The sequence below is a fragment of the Dermacentor silvarum genome, chromosome 1 (assembly GCF_013339745.2).
Source record: "Dermacentor silvarum isolate Dsil-2018 chromosome 1, BIME_Dsil_1.4, whole genome shotgun sequence".
NCBI lineage: Eukaryota > Metazoa > Arthropoda > Arachnida > Ixodida > Ixodidae > Dermacentor > Dermacentor silvarum.
Window position 1 is genome coordinate 71,260,126 of NC_051154.1, and position 25,512 is coordinate 71,285,637.

At 46.6% G+C, this 25,512-nt stretch overlaps 1 protein-coding gene across 3 annotated transcripts in view; it reads right to left on the bottom strand.

The window, feature by feature from the left end:
* The window catches only part of LOC119465384 (U-scoloptoxin(11)-Ssd3a), a 50,486-nt gene extending 32,731 nt beyond the window's left edge, over positions 1-17,755 (bottom strand). The window contains exons 1-4 of one of the 3 annotated variants that reach the window (XM_037726167.2): positions 17,638-17,755; positions 10,683-10,874; positions 10,008-10,241; positions 4,878-5,837 (exon numbers count right to left, since the gene is read on the bottom strand). In XM_037726167.2, coding sequence (XP_037582095.1) covers positions 5,646-5,837; positions 10,008-10,241; positions 10,683-10,874; positions 17,638-17,736 — 717 coding nt within the window. In that variant the 5' untranslated portion in view covers positions 17,737-17,755 and the 3' untranslated portion in view covers positions 4,878-5,645. Of the gene's footprint in view, positions 1-4,877; positions 5,911-10,007; positions 10,242-10,682; positions 10,875-17,637 lie in introns of those variants that run through there. The other 2 variants (XM_049669373.1, XM_049669378.1) reach the window with 2 other exon arrangements.
* Between the last annotated feature and the right edge of the window lie 7,757 nt (positions 17,756-25,512).

The window sequence follows — 25,512 nt, forward strand, 5'->3', positions numbered from 1 at the left end:
ATGATTTTTTAGTTTTTTTTAAATGTTTGACTCCTGCCTGGATACGGTTGATAAGGTTTTAAATGATTTTAAGCAAGACTGACAAGGTCTTGTTTTTACGCGCGAGCTACCCCATAAAAATGTTTTGCAGTTTTTGGACCTTATGCTCGAGGTCCGCGAACGACATGTGGGTTAGGTTACCCAACTACGCGCAAAAAAAAAAGGAACTCTTGTTGTTTAAGTCTACTCATTCGCAATTAGTAAAAAGAGGGATTGCGTCCTCATGTATGGAATCGCCTCTCAAAAAAACGTGTCTGCATTAGTTGCAGAAATGTTTCTACAATCAGGTGCGCCGACTATTGGCAGCAGGGTTTTCTATGTCGATCCTAACAGCTGTAGCCTAAAGTCCCTATATACCGTAGTCGAGGCGTTGATTCAGAAAAAAAAAAAAAACAGAAAAAGGGCGGTGGCCGAACGTGAAACGTTCAAGCCTGTGGTGGTGCCTTATCTTTTCAAGGTCACTAATAAATTCAAGAGAGTTGCTAGCAGGCATGGTGTTCCTCTGGCGTTATCTGCGCCGAACAAGCTTGCTAAGCTTTGCTCCTGCACTTGCGGTGACTGCAGGCGTGGATGCCAAATCAGGCATGGAATCACCTAGATACCATGCGCCTCCGGTGTGGTCTATGTCTTCCCTCTTTCATGTGGAAATACTTACATCGTGCAGACAGGGCGATGTATCAATGAGCGACTCGGGGAACATGCGCAAAAAGTAAGCAAAAATGTAGACAAAGGTGCACACTTTGTGTCCCATCTTAATTCTTGCCGCAATTGTAGACCGCAGTTTGATACGTCGATTCTCAGCAGAAGCAAAAATAAACACGCGCGGCTCGCCTTGGAAGCTTACCACATAAAGAAGCAGATGATTGTATCAGTGATACTTCCTTGTCCCTATACCATAGAGAAATGAATTCAACAAGAGGGGACACTCCCATAGGGCTCAGCGGACGAATTGACTGCAGCGTGCCAAGCGGTCGGTGTCAATCACTTACATCACTTCCGGTTTCGTTTTTGGGCGCGCGTATTTTGAACGCAAGCTAGCACGCCGGCATTTCCGGGCATTATTTCAGCACAAATACACGAGCGACTTCGCGTTTCCAAAACTTGGCCTCGGGCAACGTGACGGTACGCTACATACATAGAGACGGACGCAACAGGCACTCAAGACAAATGCGTGGGTGCAATGCCTTTTTTTCAGTCCTTTAGAAGACGTAATTTTCGAATTACACGTTTCTGATATGTTCGTCGTTCGCGCGTTCTGCCGGCGCCAGCAGCACACCCCATGTTATCACTCTTGGCAATCGCCCATCGCGTTTTCAACAGGCGTGAGTACCGAAAGAAGGTATATGTTCTTGCGGAGCCACAAAAAACGTCACAGACTTGTCCCTCTAAGATTCATTACACGCCAAACTAACTTTATCACCACGGCCGAGCTGCTTATCGCTAACTGCGTCACAGCGCGCTGTGCGGCCAGCGTGCCTTAAAAGTACCCCAGAAAGTAACGAAATTACTTTTCAGTAATGTCTGGCGTCAGAGAAAGCGGCCCAAACTTCTCCTAGCAAAATGCACTATAGACTACACACCACGGCTGAGTTCTCGCTAACTGCGGCACGGCGCCCTGTGCGGCCAGTGTGGCTCAAAAACCGAAATAAGTTACAATAGTCCCATAGGAAGCATCGGAAACATGTCTCAGCACGATTCATTAACTCAAATTAACTGCGCCAGGATGGCCGAGCTGTTTTTCGCTGACTGCGTCTTAAGTCTCGGTCCCGTGCCGTAAGCCTAATTGCGTCGTAGACTGTGAAACAAGATTTCTCACCTTGCCATAGTCCAATAGTGCAGTGGTGTCTTGTCCCAGTGCAGAAGGAGCGCAAGATACGCCGAGAGCCCAATAAACCAGGTTACATTTAAAAAAGAAAAAAAAAAGGAGACAGCTAGACGGGTCGCCGCGCGCGAGCGCTCAATTACGTGCAGGTGGCACGTTTTCCGAGATGACAGACGACCCGACCTGAGTGCTGTAGCCTCGCCCAACAAAAATACGTCTGCTTCCGCTTAGGGTTCTTTCTGTATACGGGCACGTCACAAAGCTCACCGCCGCTTCCTCGGCCATCTTTGAGAACTCCTGACCGAGAACCAGATACTATATATGCCGCGAACCGGACGGGTAAACGCGCGCGCAGCCATCCTCGCTGGCTTCGGGGGAGTGTCTGGCGGATGACGCATGTATCTGGCGCGTCATTGACCTGTGGCTAGCTAAGGCAAGGAAAACAAGTCCCAAAGCTTTAGTTCATTTATACGCAAAACGTTTTAGTTTTCGCGGCAAAGAATTAAAAAAATAAATCAATGCCTGTTAACTTAAGTTCACTTTCTTTTTTTTTTTTTTTCGATGCTCGCGGCAACTAACGTTCGGTGTCAAAAGTATAGCGTGACGTATGGTGACGTGTTTCCTGTTGCCAGTTTTTGCCGAGTGTCCCCTCTTGTTGAATTTCTTTCTCTATGCCTATACTCTGCCGAATATAATTCCATGTGTAAAAAACAGCGCCAGTGCTTGTCAGTCTCATTTTTGTGGTTGTCCTGGGTGTTAGCGCTGATTTTTTCGCCTTAAAAAAAAAAAAAGTACCGCGTAAGTACACTCTAAAAAAGTTTACACCCTTTGGGTCGTATCTTGTCCCCAAACAATAACCGTCATCTGCCCTGCTTGTGTTTCCTTTCCTGAAAACTCGGCACTCACTACTTTCCTGTCTAGAATGCAATGTCACGCTGATAACGCGCAAGCCTTTCGTGACTAGAGGCTCTAGTCTGGACATTCCGACATTTTCTTCGAGGCGTGACGTAGGCGTGACGCTTACAAAATGGCGCCGATAGCCCCGTTTTGCTTTCATAACGTGACGCAAATTTGACGTTTCGCCTAAGAAATTGTAATGTAGGCATTGAACGTAGCGTTCTTGATAAAGGAAAACAGTTTTCCTACCCAGTAAAAATAAAGCAGCTAGCTCAAAGCGTACGATTATTCCATCAAAATCGTTTCTCGCTCCCGTCGTCTGCATGCGCACAAGCTGACGCCTGCTTGATTAGCTAGGATGCGTGTCGTCTGGAAACGGAATGAGTCATTGTATATTGGCGCCCACGTGCTTGCCTTCTACCTTGAGACAACATAAGCGACCTACCAGTGATGATGAGCGCACGCTCTGGGTCGCGTTATCGCTATCTCGTGAAACGCAAGTGACTCAGCCCGATTCGTCTGGCTGGAAGCGGCCGAATATCATCGATAGCGTTGCGCGCGCCACAGGTATCCGCTTGCGCGACGCAAGCGCCGGCACTGCTATCTCTTGCTCACTTCGCTGCTTACTCGCACCGCGAGAGGAAACTTCAAGACGCCGCCTTGCGTACATTTATTTTTATAAATTAAAAAGTCGCCGTTGTGATATCCTTTGATGACGCGAAAGGACATTGATATTGATTACAATACAAACGCAGTGCAAAAAGTCGTAAAAAGTCGCAAGAAGTTTGCTAATTTCAACCAATATTATTTCAAATAAACGTGTTTTTAATAGAAATGATGGTTCAAAACACAAATCCCAACACCACCCGAGAGCGATGCAAATGCTATGAGCACGCGTTGTGGAAAAAAGATTTTCATGGCCCTAAATGACAGGGAAAATGCGGCGATACGCATGCTTCTCGACCGCCATTGCATATGGCCGCTCATTACCATAATTCGCGCGGCTCGTCGCACCACAAATTATGGCGGAAAATCTCTGCAATGGCGGCCCAGCGCAACGTCATGCAACGTCAAATTGACGTTTACGAAACAGCCCCTCCTGTGACGCTCCTCACGGGATATTCTTTCAGCCAATCAACAACTGACATGCCGGCTATCTTGGAACGCCACCACATATTCGCGAAATTGCAGATGCATTGCACGGGCTTCTGCACGCTACCGTCCACTGTTGCGTCACGTTTCGTCATTCTGACGAAACGTGACGCAACATTGCAAAATTTGAACGGAAGTTTGCAAAATTTGCAAAACGTTTGCAAAGAAGATTGCAAAACGGAAGTTTGTATTTTCTTCCGTTTCCCGGCACAAATTTCAAAACACGTGACCTCTGGACAGCCAATGAGACAGCCAAGATGGCGGATAATGGCGGCCGTGCAGCCGCCATGCGTGTCCAGAATAGAGCCTTAGGAAGTACCGGGCTCGCAGCGTTAAAGAAAGGAGATGCGGACAAGACAGATGACGATTATTGTTTGGGGACAAGATACGACCCAAAGGGTTTAAAATTTTTTTAGAGTTTACCTAAATATTCTCAATTCAACAACTACACGCAATCAACAGCGCAATGTCTTTAATAAAGCAAATATTTTTAACCTTTCTATGCCTGCTTTCCTAACCAATAAGTAGACCCAAAACGGCAAAGCATCGCTATCTCGCGGATTTGCGCGATGATGATCGCGTGACGTACGTACATGGGAACGAATTTCGGTAGAGCCCGGAATAAAACACTGTTGTGTTAAAAATGCAAACCGCTTGGTTTTTTTTTTTTTTTCTTTTTTTAGTCAGCACGCGTGCCACCTGCTGTCCTAACGCCGTGGGCTGGGAATATAGCCATAAAAATATTGCAACGTGCTCCAGATCTCGGAGGTCTCATGAGCGAGATAACGCGCTGCATGGTCCTATTTCCTCGGGTGTTCAGAGTGTTCCCACTTGCTACGAGTGCACATGAAATGTGCGAGACACAAGGCACGCACACCATTGATACTACCTCCGCGCATGGGAAACAAAACCAGTCGCACTTTTGACACGGCAAATAGAATGAGAAAGAGAGAGAGAGAGAGAGAGAGAGAGCAATTGATCCAACTTTATTTACAAACGGTTTGCTGTCCGAGTTGTCGGCGCTGGTACGCGCCCCCATCCCTCTCTCACTAGCGGGTGAGCTGGACCACTCCATCTGAACACCTCCGCTCCATGCTGTGGCGACTCCTCGTGCGGCACATTCAGCATGCACATCCAGAGAATTTCCCAACCTCAAAGCAACGCATGAAAACAAAAAGACATCTCCCGCTTTGCGGCATGGAATCGCCTGAATTTCTGCGCAATGAAGATGCACCGGGCCTTTGACTTCCAAAGTAATCATTCATGACAACGCGAGCAGTAAGGGACTTCTTAAGGAGCTCTCTCATATTCCTCTAATGGTTAAGGCTTTTGGAACAGCTTATTGTGCCCTATAAAAACCTTACAAACCAAGTGAAATTGGAGGAAATGTACAGTGCAGCGATTAAGCCTTGGCGGTTTTCGATCAACCGTAACCATCACGCTCTCTCATGCGCGCCAGATAGTCTATATGCACCGTCAGAGATCACCGAGACGTGAATCACTGCGTTAGGGCAGTATAGATGCGATGAGGCGCGTTTATTTCGCCACAGCCCATAGTACGGAAAGCACCATGAAGTGTTTTGCTTGCTGTGTATTTCGCAGCTCGCGATGTCGTTAACTCCTTTGGCTGTCGGAGTATACGTCGGCGCACGGTAGCAAACCGTAAATAGCTTTAAGTTGCGTAAAATACATGGTTGAAAGCCTTTGCGACTGAGATCCTTGACTTCTTTTGCTTCTACTTCGGCAGGCACAGCGCCAGATAAGCAGTCCCTTCGTACAACGCTTCCCTCACGTTCACAACCTTGCGGTCACTGAAGTTCAGAGGCACAGTGCACAAGTGGTGGGCCGGGCAGTTACACGTCTTGTACGTGGCGTAGTAGTCTCGCGTGACGTGTCCGCACGGCTCTCCAGGGTTGCACTCACGTAGCTGCGCAGATGGTGTGAAGCCAGTTGCGATATGTGAAAACGCACGGCGAAGTCCGGTGGTGTGCATCAAGCGTCTTTAAAATACAGAAAAGCACACGGAAATTGGAGAGTCCTGCCGTTACAGTCGTGTTGCTGTTATAGCTGCGAAAGCCTTGGGAAGCCTGGCTACTAAAGAGCCGGAATTCCCAAAATCTTAGCAAAGCAGCAACACTGTAAACCAAGAGGGGGAAAATAGGGGTGAGGAAAATGATGAAATGCAAACAAGACAAATCTATAGACTAATACTAAACAACGAAAAGAGAAAGAGAGATGGGAGGAAGGAAAGGCAGGGAGGTTAACCATACTTTGTCCAGTTTGCTACCCTACACGTGGGGAGGGGGAGGGGGAGCGAAAGAAAGAGAGAGAGGACACGAGTCTTGATGGCACTTTCACATGCACTAAGCTAGGTGCAGCATGTCTACAGACTGGCACACAAGTCTGTCGCCTTCAGGTGCTGAAGAAGAGCTCGAATGGCTTTCTGGGCTGATGAGCTGTGAGGCCAGGCTCCCAAGACCTTTGCTTCTGTAAATGGCTTGTCATCCAGTCTATTCAAGGCACACTGGAGAGTATGCGCGCAAAGACATACACGATGCAAGTACTACATACATGCATACATAATCTGGGTAAGATGTGAATTGATTTAGTTGCATGGCTTTTGCTTTAGTGAAATCGAACGAAGAGAAAATGGCGATGTAAAGTAAATGGCTATCTGCAAAGCTGAACGCTGGTGTTCCAGGCCGGTCGCGGCGCAGAACTACACTTCGTCGTTAAGAGGAATGCTTGGGTCGGTCTCGGCTCCGATTACCCAATTCGAATGCGTTGTAAACGCAAGAACGTTCGCATTAAGGAGCCGATTAATGGAGAGGATTCAAAATTTGTTACACTTGAACGAAAAAAAAAGTCACATTTTATTGGCGGTGTGGTCGTGCAACTTTGATTCATAACATCGTATGTTACGTATAATAAATGGCTAAAACTTCAAAAATTCACAGAAAGTTGGAATGGCCAGGTGTACAACTCTGTAAAATAAACATCTTGTCATTCTGTGCGCGATATTGCAATCAGACGTTAAAATTCAGAAAAGTCAATATGTTAAACTGCAGTTTACATGTATCACTTGTTTCGTGGTCTTTCAGGTGATGTTAAATATCTGAGATATCCGTTTTTGTTGTGGAGTTACAGTATAGCTGTATATTTACTCTATATTTTTAAAATTTTGCTAATCTGAATGTTCATCAGAGATTTGAGGGCCTAAATAATGACTATGCGGCCATCAGTCACTAGAAAATGTTTTTTATATTAGATGTAAAAAAAATTATCCCAATTAGTGCAACTGTCGCCTAATCAGTACATCTATGAGTTTTATGTCTATTTGAATTATTGCAAGTATTATATAGTTTTAAAACACGTACACTTGAAAGGGAGGAAAGGCAAAGCAAGGAGTAGGCTGGCAACTGCCACCGGAAGGGGCACAACGCCTGCCTATATACTCTTCAGAAAGGACGGGTCAAAAACATAGAAACGGAAGTTAAGAAGAAGGGAAGGAAACAGAAAAGATAGAATAAGAAACTCGGAGTCAGGCCTGTGCTAAAGCTTCCTCTGAAGACCTGTCGTACGCAGATCTTGGGACTGTCATGGCAATCAGCAAAGATCAAGCAGAATGGCATGGTACAGTGCTTAGCGATTGAAAGGCGATACTTGGAGCGCATGGCTGCCGGAACTTCTTGCGCCGCCTGTGGGCGCCGGGGACACCTAGCTGATGCAGTATGGTATACGATGAAAGCGAGAGCCTTTGTTAATTGTGATGCATCGTGGCTGCATTTGGCCACCCAGCGATCACCGGTGGCGCAATAAGCACTAGTCGCCATACGGTCCGATTATCGCGTTCGAGTCGCTGAGTACTGCACACTGCAAGTTGTCTTTTTTTTTTTAATCATCGGAGCTGTTTAAGCTAGGCGTATTTTTTTTTTATCAGCGAAGCTGTTTAAACCGGGCGTAATGTGTCTGCTGAATCCAAAAATGTGGGCCGATCCTGGCGGCAGTGCAGAAAGGGTCCAAGCGCAATGGCACGTACCCCTGTGAGCTAGCGAAGCTGAGCATGGCTTAGTCTAGCTAAGCATGGTTGGAACTACTTGAGCTTAGTGAGTCATCAATATCCAATCGATATCCAATCAACAGCTAATTGATAATCGATCAATAATCAATAAATTCCGGGAAATGCTGGCGATGACTTGGTAGTGCTTAGCCTAGCCCAAAAGCCAGGACTATAGCTAGGTGCCCATCAGCTCCGCTGTCTCTTTAGCACTGCGCCTCCAGTGCAAGCTACGCAATTTTTTTCTCCTTCCTTTTCTGAAATGGCTTACATAGGTATGTGACCTAGTCTCATAAAATGATTACTAGAGAGCACAATGGCGGCGCACACCTACAAACACCACGAGGAACATGTGTATAGTGCGCAATTTTTTTTTTCTTTTGCAGCTCGTTGGGAAGCTTTGCTGAAAACATGCCCGTATTTCTAAACTTGGATAATAGAAAGTTTTAGATTAGGGGGACGCAAGCGTAGGGGCCCGCTAGCGCTCGGAGCCGCGGTACTGCGCACGCGCAGACCGGTCTGCGCGTGCGCAGTACCGCGGCCGCAAGCGCTAGGGGGCCCCTACGCTTGCGTCCCCCTAATCTAAAACTCTCTAATATTCGTACGCTAGTACTCATCGTCGATAAATTGTTTTTGATCTTCCGAATGGTTTATTCTGTGAGAATGATCTGAAAACTTAGCTGTGTTCAGCGCGCACCACTAGACAGGCAATAGTCACGACAGCGCAGTAAAGGCGCAAACTTTTGCAATGGATTTTTTTTGGGTGAAGGTAACTTATTATTGCGACGTATCATTATCATGTTATTATTGCAACCTATAAAATGTCACAAAAGCAAGCATGACATGACTACCATTCTTCTGCGCCGCTCTCCCTGATCGTTTGGCTCCCGAGTTTTCAACTTGTCCATAATTAAAGCGGTAGCATAGTTGCTTAAGTGAGTATATTACGTCATGCTTTCCAGCGGTAAAAGAGGTCTAAGGAAGAGCACAGACATACAGGCGTACATGTGTCTTTCTTGTATGCCTTATTTCTTCCTTAAAATTTTTACCTCTAGAAAATATGGTGCATTACGCAGTCTCTTATTGTGTCGCATTTTCTCGTGCTGTTTATTCCTGCAGGTAGCAATGAGGAATTAAATTACACAATGATTTGCTATATAAAAAATCATGATGACAAATTAGCTTCAAGAAAGATAATAAAAGAAGCTACAAACACGTTGGATGTCATCACACATGGAGGCCAGAAAAGCTCACCTGTCATTCTGAAGCTGGTCGGGTCACCATGTAGGTGGTTGCCGCAAACACGAGTACCAGGCCTCGCCCTAATACTCCTGTAATACTCCGCGATCTGCTCAACAGGGAGCGAACACGGGAAGCATCAGTTATGCTGAGGCTTCCCTTCGCCCACTGCTGATCAAATGTCAGTCTTCATGTTATCCCCTTTGCCTTGTTTGGATTCGCGATCTGCCGTTGTTTCAGCCATTCTAGCTCAAAGACTTACAGTTGTGCCATCGAAGTTATGCAAGAGCGTCCTTTCTTACATGGGGAACGAAGATAGGACTTTGGTGTGTCATATTCGACTTGACCGTCAGAATATCTGTAGAATGGATAGTGATGGATAGCTCTAGTAGCGTCACTGTGTACAACATCCCTAGCAAAAATTGCATTTCCGATGCATATTCAATTAAGTGCACCTCGTCTGTATTTCTCCTTCCGTCGCCTTGCGATTCAGGTCCGCGCCTTCACCTTGCTCGTGCGCGGCCGTGTCGTGAACCTTTGAGTTCCCCGAATACTGCGCGTGTGTTTGTGCTGGAGGCTGTCTTCGTTTCTGTACTGTCGCCGATTTTCGCTGCTTGTGCGTGTGGTGCGTAACTGGGGGCGTCTTCGTTGTTGCTCTTCGTGCCTGTGTGTCCTGTGTTTTCAGGGAGCGCTGAGACAAGAATAGCAGGCGCAGCGCGCTTCTGTGGGACGAGCTTCCCCTGCATTCTTAACCTGTCAAACATTTTGCCTGAAACTCTGGGTGGGCATCGCTAAACCTACCGATTCACAGGTGAAGTACTGGCGCTGTTCGTAGTAGGTCAAATCCGCCGTGTTATTTCCATGGGCCCGACGGTAATAGACGTCCGAATTCTGTCCAGAGCAGCGGCACATCACCTCTGCGTGCGTTTGCTTGCCGTTTTCGTCGTGGGCAACACGTGTTATCTTTCTGATGGTCTTTGCTACCAGTGATACCTGGCTGGCGTTACAAGGGGGAGCTTGCCAGCCGGAACACATCTGCGAGGCAAATGAAGAGAGCAAGAGGAAGAGACAAACTTATTAAAAGTGGAGAGAGGGAGGAATAAATTCTTACCTGCATTGTGCTGCTGCCAGAGTGACGCCGGATGAGACTTAAGCGGAACTTTACAAGATGCGACACGAAAGTTGCCGAACAAAGCAAGCTTTTGGGCCTAAATGTTCTCAGTGATCACACAAGCGTGAAAATGCATTCAAAGTACGGCGAAAGATGACAGGTGGAGAAATAGTATTCATGCGTTGGTTGTAATGGAACGTCATTTTTTGTGAACGATAAGAAGAACCCCAGGACCCTGCTTGAAGAGCGGTTAGTTATTGCTTTTATCAACTGACGCAGGGTGAAAAACTATGCTGCAGAGAAGCCAATTAGCTATTCTACAATCAAGCAGGCGGTGAAAACCTCGGGAAGAGCTGAAGGCGAACCTTAAGTTGAGTCCTGGCGGTGACGTTGAACGCCGATTCATTGGTCGCTGTGTCGAAACCCTCGGGACAGGGCTCCTTGCGCGGGCAGCGGCAGAGCCGGATCTCGAGCGGGCTCTGCCAGTAACGCCGATGGACCAGGCTGCAGGCCGAGCGCTCCGAGGTGCACACCGGCAGCTCGCGTTCCCACGTGGCCTGTGTGCGTGTGAGTGTTGAACAAAGCGTCTCTATATACGAACGCTGGTGGCGCAGCTTGCCCAGCAGAAATGTTTGAAGATACCGGCGCCAAATTTAGCGAGCGTTTGCAACTTTGCTGCAATCATTGCGCCAAAGAGGGAGAAACGAGTGTTTGGTCATAAAATGTTGTACTGCTCCAAGAGGCAAACACGGTTCCCTAAGCCGCATTTGCAACCAGTGATGTCTCAAGAAAAAAAAAAAAAAGAAAAAAAAAAACACCATCCGCTGCATGACAGCTTAGCCGCAACAAGAAAGGTGACAAAAAATTATCCGTCGTTAAAGTGAGCGTGTATTAACAAATCATATGTTATGCTGCGCGTCGCGTTGATTTCAACTATATCGAGCAATATATTGCTCGATAAAGTTGTCTGGCGGCTGAGTGGTATACCACTCAGCCGCCTCTCTTCTCATTTACGCAGTTCTCTGGAAGAGTGTATAAGCTGAACCGTGCCCGGTAGGGGACTATATATGCTGCTGCTCCTTAGTGGATAATGGCCAAATCGTTTCGTCGTTTCGGCTGCCAAAGGAAATGTCGCAAGGAGGAGTGCGTCACCCTCTTTTCGGGTTCTGGCAACCATTGTATGAAGTCATGCTGTTTGCCGGGATCGATGATCAGTAAACACGGAGGCGTATACGCACCGCAGTGCGCACTTTTGCATAAAAACGACAAAGTGCACGGTGTTGGGCTGCTCAGCACGAGGTCGCGGGATCGAATCCCGGCCCCGGCGGCCGCATTTCGATGGGGGCGAAATGCGAAAACACCCGTGTACTTAGATTTAGGTGCACGTTAAAGAACCCCAGGTGGTCTAAATTTCCGGAGTCCCCCACTACGGCGTGCCTCATAATCAGAACTGGTTTTGGCACGTAAAACCCCATAATTTAATTTAATTTAATTTAAAGTGCACGAACACCGAGCCTTCGAAACTTCACAAGGCCACTGTTAACAGTGGCGTGAAATTCTATAGAGCAGTGGTGGTGTCCCTCGTTAGCGTTGTCTTCAAGATTTACCAGAAGAAGTCTGGTAGTGCGTGCAAGGTACGGAAGGCAAAACATCAGTGTAGCCAGCATGTCTAACGCTTTGGGTCTCGCAGACATTACGCCGCTACTGCGCTGCGATTGATGCACGTCATCCTAAGATACTCTCCGGTGGAACATGCGAAAACGCGTGCTGGGTGAAGTTAGACAGGCTGAACATTGGACTCTACACGAATGCGTGTATCTACACTAATACGCCTGCATGGTCAATTTTTTTTATCAACGCTCTCAGCCGTATCCACTAGCCTCTGTCAAGCAGTACAGGTGATAGTCTGTAGTTATGATGTACCATAACATTTTCTTTCGAGCGATTTACAGCCAGCAGGGAGGCTAACTCCCTCCGGTTATCCAACTGGAAGAAGGGTAACGGAATTAATAAAAAATTAAGACGTCATTATTTTTTTTATTTTTGGTGCGTTTGTAAGCGCTGACGCGTGGCACATGCAGTATAGCGTACTGCTGATAACTAGAGTGACATTTGGAAAAAAAAAGACAAAACAGGGGAGAACTTCGTAAGATTCTGACGTTTCGACAGCTGCGCGCGCGTGCGTCATGGTTTCATTGATCAAATTGACGTTTCTATACCTCGTATTCCTTACAAACTTGCAATTTTGTGTACACTGTGACGCTCTCGTGTACGCTCAACACACCTCGAGTTTTCGTTAGCGATCTCCAATTGCGGGTAGAGTCCGCCTATAATGTTATAAAGAAATGCGTGAGCGATGGTGGAATCGAACCTCTCTCTTCCAGCACAGGAGCCCAGTGCTCAAACCATTAAGCCACGATCGCACGCATGCTTCTATCGTGCCAAAGTTGCTCTTTGAAACGTCTGGCGCGTGCATCACGTGCCAGTTTCTCGCATTCTTTCCTCGTGACAACTAGCGCTCTGAGACACTGTGTTAGGCTGACCTGCCTTCGGGATACTGTACAGCCTTCGGGATCGGCCCATATTTTCTGTTAGGTACTTCTAAAGTGAGCGAAGTTCAGTCTGTAATGCTATCGCACTAAAACGGTAGAAAGTGCGCAGCCATCGTGCCGACTACTCATTTGATGGTGATATAAGCCATAGCGCCATCTACCGTAAAAAAAGCTACATAACAGCGAAGCGAAACATATAGTATGCGGTAGTCGTTGGGATCCGGGAAAGCAAAACTAATTTATTCAATTTTCCTAAAAGAACTGCAAATGCATCGTTATCTTGCTCACCGAGTAATGAAATTGTGCTCCTAAATCGCGCGCGCCACCACCTCCCTTCGCACATTTCACTGAAGCGTGTAACAATATACCGTTAGAGCTGCAATACGATGCACCGGTGTCGTGCAGGCGGTACGTCGAAAGTAAGTTCGCTAATCAATTTTATATCCGCTCCGCGTTTGCGTTGTACGGCGTCGTAAAAAGCAAATAGTGGTGTGAGTTCATGGTAGGTGTTAGTCAAGGAATATGAGCCGTTGAAACGCCACAAGTGTTCACTGCTGTGGGCTGCTGAAATTAGTTTGGTGAGCCACGCACACACGAGCGAGCTTGAACTGTTCGGCGTGCCATGCCGGTAACTGCTAAGTAGCCATCATTATCGCTAATAATAAAACAGAAAGTTTATTATCTACTCGAGTTTCACCAGCTTTCGCTCGGTGCGCATGAGCGTGATTAGAACATAAATTTAACGACTGGGTTTTCCTGCAGCACCGATAGTGTAGCAGATGTTTCCAGGCAAAACGTAGTATTAGTGTTAACTTGATCATCAGTTTATTTCACTTCGACTTCACGCACATAGTACATGGTTAACATAACGTGCTTTCTGTCATCTGGTCACGGGATCAATCCTCGACAGCGGCAGCCGCATTCCGATGGGGACGTAATGTAAGAGCTCTCGTGTAGCGAGCTTTGGTGTTCAAGTTAAAGAACCTGAGGCAAATTAAAATTAAATTCTGGGGTTTAATGTGCCAATATACCACGATATAATTTTGAGACACGCCGTAGTGGGGGACTCCGGATTAATTCTGACCACCTGGGGTTCTTTAACGTGCGCCTAAATACAAGTACACGAGCGTTTTTGCATTTCACCCCCATCGAAATGCGGCCGCCGCGGCCGGGACTTGATCCCACGACCTCGTGCATAGCAGCGCAACGCCAGAGCTCCTAAGCCACTGTGGTGGGTAAACCTGAGGCAGTCAAAATTAATCCGGAGCGCTCCACTACGCCGTCTCTTTGTCACTTTGTGACGCTCAATCAATCAATCAATCAATCAATCAATCAATCAATCAATCAATCAATCAATCAATCAATCAATCAATCAATAAAATGGCCAAACATGACACGCAAAATATTATAAGCGAATAAATAAAATGGCAAGTATTCCTTATTGCGGTGTCATAACCGGAAGAACAACACAGTACCGCGTGACACCAGGTTGGCCTTGAGTGCAAGTGTTGTACACTCCTTCTGTCCTTGTTCTTTGCGCACAGCTTGCACCATGTTGGACTCCAGACAACACATTGGACAGAATGCCCTAAGGGCGCAAGGCCCGTGGCCTATGAGCTTTGTTAACTTCAACTTCTTCCGAGAGCTGGCGACTTTTTAATTAGTAAAGTAAAACGAAACGAAACGAAACGAAATTGGTTCTACAGAAACGCGCTCAGTCAACACCACCGAGGCTAGCTTGTTGGCTCAGTGGTATGTGCTACTCAAGAACCGAATCCTCAGCGCCATACCTAGCTTTACGGCCTCTTACGAAGCCCAATAATGTGTCCTCATATTTAAGATAGATATAATGGTTATTTATTTATCGATCGGTCTCTAAATGATCGTGGCTGACCGACCTTTCGGGAACTGCAAAAGCGGCTTCATCGTAAATTCTAAATGCTGCCCACTGCCTTTCTCTCGGGAGACTTCCTGTGGAACTTATTAGTAGCCACCCCACGTCAGTCACCTTAACGCGACGATGCAAGACAGGCGTTGACCGTCCGGTGCGCTGACAACGGCTGACTCAGCAGCTGCAAATCTCACTGGCACAAACAAGTTGAGAAACGTTTGGTGAAATCACGTGCGCTCGAGTTTTTTAGGAACTCGCAAAGCCAGTCGACAATAAAGCTGACTCTGCTCTTGCCTCATTTGCTGTCTTTGTCTAGCGCATATTTCTGCTAAATGGACAATTCCATAGCGGGTTGTAATGTTTGCCGTACTAGGTGACAATGCTATACCTTCGAACTTTGGTCTAAGTGTTTTCGTTGATCATGCCTGTACGAAAAATCGAGGCACCCTCCCACTCTTTTGGCGTGCTTCTAGAGAAGTTCATTCACTACAAAACTAGCAAAAGTGCCGATGTTGCTTGCTTTTTTTAATTATTATTCAAAATTTTATTTAGGAGTGACACTACACTACGGGCGACAAGAAGCAAGAAGAGCTTCTTCAGATAATGCACAGACGTATAGTTCACGACGCGAACAGTGTAGCGGAAAGCCAGTCACATTTTGAACGCGGCTGTACCTACGTGCATGAACAAATGAACAGTGCTCGTAGTGTGGCGCGCACTGTTCCTCGCTTTGTAAGACGGCCCGAGGGGCCCCGCTGGAAGTTCGTGTATGCTTGTGCTGGGACTATTCGAAAAAAAAAAAAAATGCGCAACTAATAGCCATGGGACAAGATAACTTCTGCTGGGTGAGTAGGTGTTTACTAGGAATTTTCGCAGCGTAAAAATTCATTAAAAAAAGCTTGATAAAGAAAAGAGCACACAGACAGGCGCTACAACATCGGCACTGAATTTTTACGCTTCAGAAATCATGTCTTACAGTAAGCACCAATTCACCTGAGAAGTAATCTCGCAGCACATTTCTTATAGAGTGGGCGCTTCTTTATATAAAGTAGCGCCTGTCTTACTGTCAGGTCTTTCTTTTCACTAGTTTTTTTCTGTATGTATCATGTATTAGCCCTGGTGTACGACTTGCTTGGCAGTTAGTACAGTACCGTGCTCCTCTAGCTAAGATCGTTTTCAATAACTAGTGTACAATCTCCTCTCAATTATTGAACTCAGAGCCAAGATAATATTGTGTCGGCATGCTTTCTTAGGTTTCGTTGTCCGTGACTGATCACGAAGCTCGTCATTCCCTACAGGAGACACCTGACTACAGCTCAACAAAATTACGTGTGTATACGTCTGTTGAGTTGTGTATAGCATTAGACGCGTCAAATCATGATTAGTAAATGCCTTCAAATGAGAGCGAGAGGCTGTTTAATGACGCCAGGCGCTGTATTTTGTAATTACTCTTTTAATTTTCCATTGTTCTTGCCCTTCATCATTGGCTCGCATGAAGCCGCGCCCTCGATATCGCCGGGATGACCCATTTGGCGAGACAGATGACACGGAATTAATAGACTCAGAGGAAAAGAATCCTTACAAAATATGGCTCGTTACAAAATATGGCTTCAGGAGATGTTTGCCTGGAGACAAGCCAATCGTTATATAGATGAAAATGGTGGGGTATAAAATGACGCACATACACAAACAAAGCACACTGCACACTCGCAACACACACGAATACCCAGTCCTTAAGCTCATAAGAATGCGTTCAGCCATCATATTTTGTTTTGAATTATTTGGTAACAACCTACCTATCCAACAGCGAAGACCTACTTTTCAGTACATATGGTCGGCAGTGGTGAACATAAACATGACTAGTACCTATTCTACGTACAACATGGTTTTGGTCATCCTGCATGTACATAAAAATCAATAATTAGAACCGCTTGAAGAGTAGACAACGTGTTCGAAAATATCCGTGCTGCCGTAAGGACGTGGGCTCGTGTTCATGTCTTACGTAAGAACATTTACTCGTTAACGGCTGCTCGGGTAACCAACACTTCGGTTAGCGACTGGCGTAAGAACGAGGCTGCCGCAATGGCAACAGCCAAAAGCGGGCGGCACTTACGCAGGATAATTCTTGCGAATACGAGTACTGTGCCGTCGAACGGCTTAGTCAACGTAACCATGCACTGGTGCAATAAGCAACTCTTGTGACGTTACTCAAGTCCAAAACATGGCCTGCCACTCAACTTTTTCTGCAGCTTAAAAACGTTCTCCGCTATGCATCTTCAGTCGAAGCCGGTCTGTGCGCAGGCGTTTGCAGGTGCTCATTTTGTATGCAGGCAAATAAGTGTAAGAATAATGGAATGGAACCTATGGTCGCAACGTAATGCGGTAAAGATATGCTTGACAGGCGCCTGGTTCTGGACCATAATCACGAAAGCATTAGTGGGTAACATTCCCTCCGACAAGGCTTCTGGCGTGAGAGTCCGTGCTTGACGGCAACGCACGTCCATCGCGTAACGCACAGCGCCTTCAGGCAACAGGAAAGACGTCACAAGCACGTGCGTCTCTCCTGTGGGATCGCCGGGCCAAACATGCCGCCCTTTTACTCGGCCTCGTTCATCCGGAGCCCGCGTGTTCACAAAACACGCGGGGCCGTCAACTCCAATCAAAGGCCCATCGCGACGGCACGTGCGCGAGGCGTCATTGGCCCCCTTCGGCATTTGCGTCCGTGTGTCTGCAACAAGCGCTCGATGTGCAGGTGACAAAACACATCCGGAGGGGGCGCAGGGACGCTCAAGCGATCCTATATACTGTCGCAACTCCGGCGACAAGAGAAAGAGGGCAACCGTATCGCCAGCGACTGCACACACGGCTGCTGCTCACCCCGTTTCCGAACACGACGAGCGCTAAGGCAGCGCCCAGGCTGCAACAGGACAAAGCCGCCAGCACAAGGCACCGTCGCGCGACGCCGCCGGACGCCATGCTCGTCGCACCGCTCCGAGACCTCTCTACGCGCGCAGCTCGCTCGACTGATGCCCCCCCCTCCCTTCACCCCACGCGTGCGCGCGTAGCAGTGCGACTCGCGAGCCAAGGAGCGAGAAGGAAAAAGTCTACAATGAAAGGGAGACCTGACAACGCCAGCTCGTCACCTGACTTCCCAGAATATCTCGCTGGCCGTTTCGCTTTCCGTTTTGCTGAGTGTAACTTTGGCGCTTTCTAAGTTTGAGACGAGCCTTTTTTCAAAATAGACGCCCAGTTTGACTGCAGCAGCGCGTGCCCCAACAGCCCGCCGGAGACCTCTGGCCTTCGGAGGACGCCGAAGTGACCTGGATTGCGCTTAATTCACGTCGCACTGGACTATAGGCTTCTCCGGGATTTATTTTGTTTTAATTTTTAAAAGACAAAAAAAAAAAAGGAAATGTAGTTGCATTTAGTTTTCTTCTATGACGCCGTTGTGTCTAAATTCTTACGTGCATTTGCATGCTGTAGTGTTCACGTATACAATCTAATTCATGCTTCAAGAAAAGAAAATGTCCGAATTGTAGTTGTAGCTAGGCTCAGAGGTACACATAATCCTTTTCTTATGCTTCACGGTGAAAGAGGGCAAACATAGAACCATAGAACCTCCTCAAAAGTGCTCATTAAATTTTTTTTCAGTTATTATTTTGTAAAAAATTTGGTTGTTCAGCGTGGTGCAAGGAATTCATAAAAATAGCGAAGGCACACAGACTTGTGACCAGGGGTCGAACCGAAACATTTGGATTCGGTTCGGGTTCAGGTTCACGCTTTTCGGTTCGATTTAGGTTCAGCTCCGGAGCGAAAATTATAATGATTCGAACCGGTTCGGAGCTTTGTGAACAGGTTCATTCGGGTTAAAACTGGTTCGTAGAAAAATATACGTTTGCATGCCTCCGGTTTCCGCAAAAACGCGTGGTACATTTAGAGAGACAAGTTCGCTTGGGTTAGAACTGCTGCGAACCATTTTCTTTAGCACGGGCATTAACTTTCAAAAAATCAAAAGGAATGAGGCGCCATGCACAGTTTATATACGCATGTCAGATTTCTAGATTCATAGGGCTTCGTGGCGCTCTGTAAGGCTATCAAATGCGTTTTTCCAATGCAATTTTCGTGACCTGCAACAAGCTCTTGTAAACAAACTCTACGCCATGAAGCCACGCTCCATTTATTTCGAGATTTTAGCAGGTCACTTTAAAAGAGGATATAGTTAGCGATTTGTTGCGCGTTCGAGGAATTCTGGCACCCTAACGTAGTTGCGGGGTCGGCAGCTATCTATAATAGAGAAAAATAAGCAAGACTGTCGGTACTCCGCTACAGTTGCTTGTTGTCCACACTTTCCTGTAACAAATGAATATGCCTCATCTAACGCTTAACTGAGCACGCATTAAGTGTTTATTTAAAAAAAAAAAAGTCGCAGTTTCTCCCGAAAGGCGAAGCATCAATTGCGATAGCAAATTGGTAGACAGCTTACGAAGTAAGGACAGTCGTTTTATTGGCCGTATAAAGTTGTAAATATTCTCTTACTAACTAAATAAACAAGCACGGTGTCACGTGCGCACAGGTAAACATGGACACATCTCGCTCGATGACCGCGGAAACTCTTCAAAACGCTGGAGTGTGAAAGCGCGCCAGTAGCAGCGGGCAAATTGACCTTCGCGCTGTCTTTCGTCTCGCTTCAACGCGAACGTCGAGAGCACAGCGCATACGAAGCTACCGGCACTCGGCGCGGGCACTTTGTACCCATCGCAGATCGCTTTGAAGATGAGAATAGTGTTTGCCTGATCTCGTTGGTTGCACATATAGCACAAATGGTTTCCAGCAGAACGTACGGAAACGGACAGAAAGGGACGACGACACACGCTGGACTAGCAACTGAATGTTTATTCTTGGTTTCCCACACCTTTTATGGCACAAGACAGCCAATGCTTTTTGTCATGCCGTTTATCCGTCTTTCAGAGCGAAATATCGTCTTTGTGCAAGTAGTTTTTTTTTCTTTTTCTGTTAGTACTATCGATGGTGTACTGATGCATGATTGCCCGCTTCGGTCAATGGCCATGGCTTCTAAAATTTCGCGCGTAAGCTTGTCTTTACTTTTTTTCTAAAACCTATATGTCGTAAAGTTGTACGGTGCAATGGTGCTGGCGATGATGAAAAGCGAGATGCCCAGCGGAGATTCCTTCTAAGGATGCTGCATGCTCTCTTGTCCTGTCATTGACACACCTGCCTGTTTGTCCTATATATCTTCGACCGCATGATAAAGGTATATCATATATCACCCCTGTCTTGCAGGTGGTGTACCTCTTCTGGTGGTTGATTGTGCACTGCTTATTTTTCTGGCCATTGTTGACTCGCGCACACATTGAATATGCCTTGTTTGGTGCGGAACATACAACCGTGACGCCTTCCTTTCCGGCTATCTTCTTTAGCTTATGGGCTAGGCCATGTATATAAGGCACAACAGCGACCTTCTTCCTTTTCTGTTGACTCTTTTCTTCTTCTTGAGGCTTGCTGTTCAGGAGTTTCATCTTCTTTAGCAACCCTTCGGCGACAGCTGTAAGCAGGCCTTTCGGATAGCCAGCGTTGTTGAGCCTGGTTACGTGGTGCATAAAGCTTTCTTACTTCTTTAGGGCGGCTTGTAGCACTGTGGTCACGATGGCTCGTTTTACATTATTAGAATATATATATATATATATATATATATATATATATATATATATAGAGAGAGAGAGAGAGAGAGAGAAATAAAGGAGCCAAATAAGTAACCTAGTGAGAGCAGTCAACAAATGCATATTTCAATGAAGGTGCGTAGCCATCGCTATTTTGAATGCAAATAAAAATCAATTTCAACAAAAATAATTTAAAGCCCTTGATGCTGGAAAAAAAAAAAGAAACAGCTCGAGTGCCAGCGAAGGTGTTTCTTTGGAGCAGTTGCGTTAACAATCTCGGCTGCCCGTACAATTCAACCACACATTTTAAACCATTGCCCGCTGATGACGCTTTGGAGCTTAGGGAATTTTTTAGCAAAGGCCGTACTTCACCTACACATCTTTACCTTCGCATGCGCATCAGCTCCATACTGTTCGTCCATTTTCACCAGATTTGATCTCGGTGGCTCTTGTTGTTCTTCCAGCACAGCTAGCTAAATTCTACGTCCATTCTTAAAACGGACTTATAACGTTATGGAGCGCTTGTGTAACGTAGTTTGCTGTATACACTGTCAACCCACACACGTTGAATTTTGACACGTTGCTCATAATCTTCCCTCTATTTGCACGAAATTTTAACAGGGTGGCTTGTTTCGTTCACCGAGGAAACCGCGCGCGTACCTCTTATCTGTTATGAAAATTGAAAAAATACGAGGGTTCTGTAATTTTTTACAGAGCTCATAATTAATCCAGAAAGTTTCGTCACAGATTACACTTAACATTCTCCCCATTTTCAACAAACTTAACTCATTGTGACGTACACTTCTCTCAGTACACTACGAAATAAAGTTTAATGGCCGTATAGCGCTTTCGAGCACTTTCTCAAGGAATCTTTTGCAAAAGCCGTACTTTATTCACACATATTTAACTCCGCATGGCCATAGGCCAAACTGTTCCCTACATGTTCACTAAATTTGATCTCAGCGGCAGTTAGGTCTTCCACGACAGGGGGCTAAATTCTGCGCAGATTCTTAAAACGCACTTATAATGCTCCAGAGTGCTTCCAACGCCGTGTTTTGCAAAGGCCGTTATTAACCCACACAATATGAATTTCGGCTGCACATCACTCATACCATGCCCATTATTTTCACCAAATGGCTCGATTAGTACACCGAGGACACCGGGGAACCTTACTATGAACCTCGTGATGCATCAAAATATGGAGAAAAAGAAAAACGAGGGCTCAGTAATTATTTACAAAACTCATAATTAAGCCAAAACGTAAACCTTTCCCCACAAGTTCCCGCTAACACGACCCCTACTTCCACTGAATATGAACTCGGTGTCATGTACAGTTCTCCCTGGAGATTGAGAAACAGTGCCCACACATCACCTATTGAATGCCCCCTATTTCCTTGAAATAGTATCTTGTTGGCATGTCGACATCTTTCGGAACATTGGGCAAATTTCCTACGCGGTTCATAAAACACGCTTGTAAAGCTCTGGCACCCTTGTAATTTAATGCCAAGGCTGTAAATAACCTACACAGTTCAAACTTTCTGTAATGGCCATCCATAGCATGGCTCCCATTTTCTCTGAATATTGAGCCTTTTCGCGGCGATCCCGTGGGCGCTGCCATGTTTGATAACGTAGTGACGCGTCCATTGCTTGCCTCAACTGCCTCCGTTGCCTCCTTGTTTACAATGGAAGTGTATGACGCCGGCGCAGCTTAGAAAACCTCTGGTTTCGGAGTTATCGTAGACGGTGACTAGGTGGACGACACGAAGCTTTGATCACAGCTTCCGAGAACATGCAAAAGCGCTTTCGGAGCTAATTAAGCTATGTCCAAACGGCGCAAGCAGCGTATATGGTGCTTGTTCTAAAAGCGGGGCTAAATATGTATTACAAGCTATCCAAGCTTTCCGATTATGAATTCAGTCAGGATTAGTGTGTTTTGCTCTTTGTTCTTTATTCGGCAAATATTTTGAAGCAGTGGCTTGTCAGTTTCTGACGCAGTGAAATTCCTCGGTGCGGCCACTATCTGATCATTGTCTGCCTAATCGCTCGCGGGTGTGCTCAGTTCCGATAGATTTGTTCTTGCTGCGCACAAGGCTTGTAACGTACGTAGCTGTTTTGTACATTGTAATACCTTGTAGCAAATATATATTACAGCTAGTAACTCGCTTACTCTTGTGGACCGTCACGAAACATTCAGCTTCGACCATTCGTGCGCCATAGGTGTAGTCCATCATTTATTGTGCGTATACAGTGCGCATATATTCAAGTGCACGCCCATTCACTCATTCTTGATACGTCGGCGATAGAGTGGCCGTACCGTAAGTTTTCCTGCCATTTGGGACAGATGTGTATAGATAACGTGCGCGAAACTTACTATGACAGGAAGCGGCGCTACTCACTGCCTTTGTCATTGTTTAACGAGTGGTACTCACTCTTTCCGACGTTCTGGGGATGAAGCCCTTTCTTTGAAGGTTAGCGATACAAGGCTGGCGGATGAGCAAATTTCTGTATCCTCGAGGAAAGCCGTACATCACGAAGTGCCGGTAACACGTTCGGACAGTTGTAGCAGCGGTCCGCGAACTTGGCCACATAGATTCATTCTATTCCTTAACATGCCAGTCACTATTTTTGCAGCCTACTACTGCACACGTCTTCAATCCACATGATTCAATCTAGCATGATTGGAGCACAGTGTGTTAGCGAAAACTCGGTTGCATTTCCGACAGCTGATCGCACATAAGCAAGGTAGAAGCGGCAGTGGTTTCGTATTCGTGCGCGGTCGCTGAGGAGAGGTATGGCGCGCCGCCGGGAGCGCCATCTCGTTTTTCTAAAACAAACTGCTCCGCGAAAAGGGTCAATACGTTGAATCACTGCCATTTTTTGGTTCTCCCATGGCAGCGAGGAAACATTGCAAGACAGTTTCGAATACTGCCTCTATAAGCAGGTATAAAACGAGGATTTATCAAGTTTGACTTATCCCCTAACGTTGATAAAGCCAATTTCCTCTAAATATAAACTTGGTGAATGATGTAGTTCTTTCAAGACACCGTGAAAACATGTATATAGGGTGTCCGCGTAAATTGAGCCAAACTTCTTTAAAAAATTATGCAAATGCCACGTATACCTGAACAGAACCAAAGTAATGTTGTTTGTCGTCGCTTGGAGATACTCATATTATTTTTTGCTTTCCGCCTAATTTCATAATTAGTCTTAAGTAACTAATCAACTTCTCAAATATTATACTTAGATGAAAAGTGTCAATGAGAAAATTTTTGAGCAACATGAATAACTCTCGATAGAGCTTTCTGTTGCTCAATACGTGACAGATAAAGGTGTTTTAACGCGATAGCGTTTAGGGCCCCGTGTCGCAGAAAATCCGGCGTCGGCGTCGGCAATGCCGCCCGCGGCCGAGAAAATCATCCCTAACCACGCAGGCCCTCCAAATATATTTTACCACTAAAGTTGCTCACACTTTGTCTTACATTCTTTACAAAGTTAATCGTACAGCATGCACGACCTCAAGACCATTGGCGCACGGAAGACAACCGTCCGATTTGTTTTTATTGTGGCCGTGCTGGACACGTGGCACGTCACTGTCGCCTACTTGCACCGAACGTCTCCAACAATGCGCGTCCATATGCGCCACGTTTCCAACAACGCCGCAATTATTCGGACACCTATGAATCTCCTCCTGCCGCCGAGACCGCATTCTCCACTCGCCGTTCACCATCTCCTCGCCGCCGCTCCGTTTCGCCCATGCACCGTCGGCGGAGCCCTCTGCGCCATGCAGGAAAACTAAATATCGCAGTTCAGGAGGCAAGAACTGCGGTGTCAGCAAAATCTATAAGGCCTCGCAGTTCCCCGAACAACGTTATTGAAGTCGCTATAGAAGGAATATTGACGCTAGCCCTTGTCGACACCTGCGCTGCACTTTCAGTGATAGATGCCCGTATTTGCCGCAAAATTGGAAAAGTGACGACACCGCTTTCTGGATTATCCCTTCGGACTGCCAACGCGCAGCACGTCGAGCCGTCCGGTGCGTGCACCGGTCGTGTCGTCATTCAGGAGGTTCTCTATGTCATCGAATTCATCGTGTTGCCATCATGCTCTCACGACGTCATATTAGAGTGGGACTTTCGCTCCACACATCATGCGATCATCGATTGCGCCCGCGCCGAAATTGAGCTGTTGCCGTTTTCGACAGATATTATCCATGCCAACAAGGGTCCTTGTCGCAAAATCACTGTTTCAGAACATACCGTTATACCTGCCTGGTCTTCTGCTCTTGTCAGTGTATCTTGTTCCTCTGTAGATGCCGGCACAGTACCCTTCACGCCGTCTGAACTCTTAGTTCGCCGCCGATCACTACCACTGCCTTTCGCTGTTCTCGAGTTCATCACTGGTGTCTCTCTGATGTGTGTGTCAAACCCATCGGCCGAAGCGATTACTTTACGCCGCCGTAAAAGCCTTTGGGGAGCAGAGCCACTGGCTTCACCATCAATCTTTGGCACAATGGACGACTCCGCTTATTTTGCCGCACTCGAAGAATCGCCTCCTCAGTCACTGCCACGTTCGTTTACGCCGTCTATTGCCAGTGACCTCACGACGACGCAGCGAGCCGAAATTCTTCACTTGCTCCAAGGCTTCTCTTCCTCTTTTGACTGTCAAGCAACGTCACTCGGCCACACAACGACTGTTTCGCACACTATCGACACCGGAAGCCATGCATCCATTCTGCAGCGTCCGTACCGAGTATCGGTGAGCGAAAGACGCGTTATCGATGACCAGGTGAACGACATGCTCAAACGCGGTGTCATCCAGCCTTCTAGTAGTCCCTGGGCATCACCAGTCCTCCTAGTTATATAAGAAAAATGACATCATCTCACCCTACGGGCAACCATGGTGGGATGCGAAAGCATCGCGGGGGGTGCACATCGAGTTTCCGTTTCGTTTCACTTGGCAACACAACCCAATGAAAGTTAGAGTGAGAGAATGTATTGAGAAGAGAGGAGACGTTTGTACGGGGTTGTTGCGTCTTTATTTAGAGATCGTACGTGATTCCTAGCGTCGGTGCGCG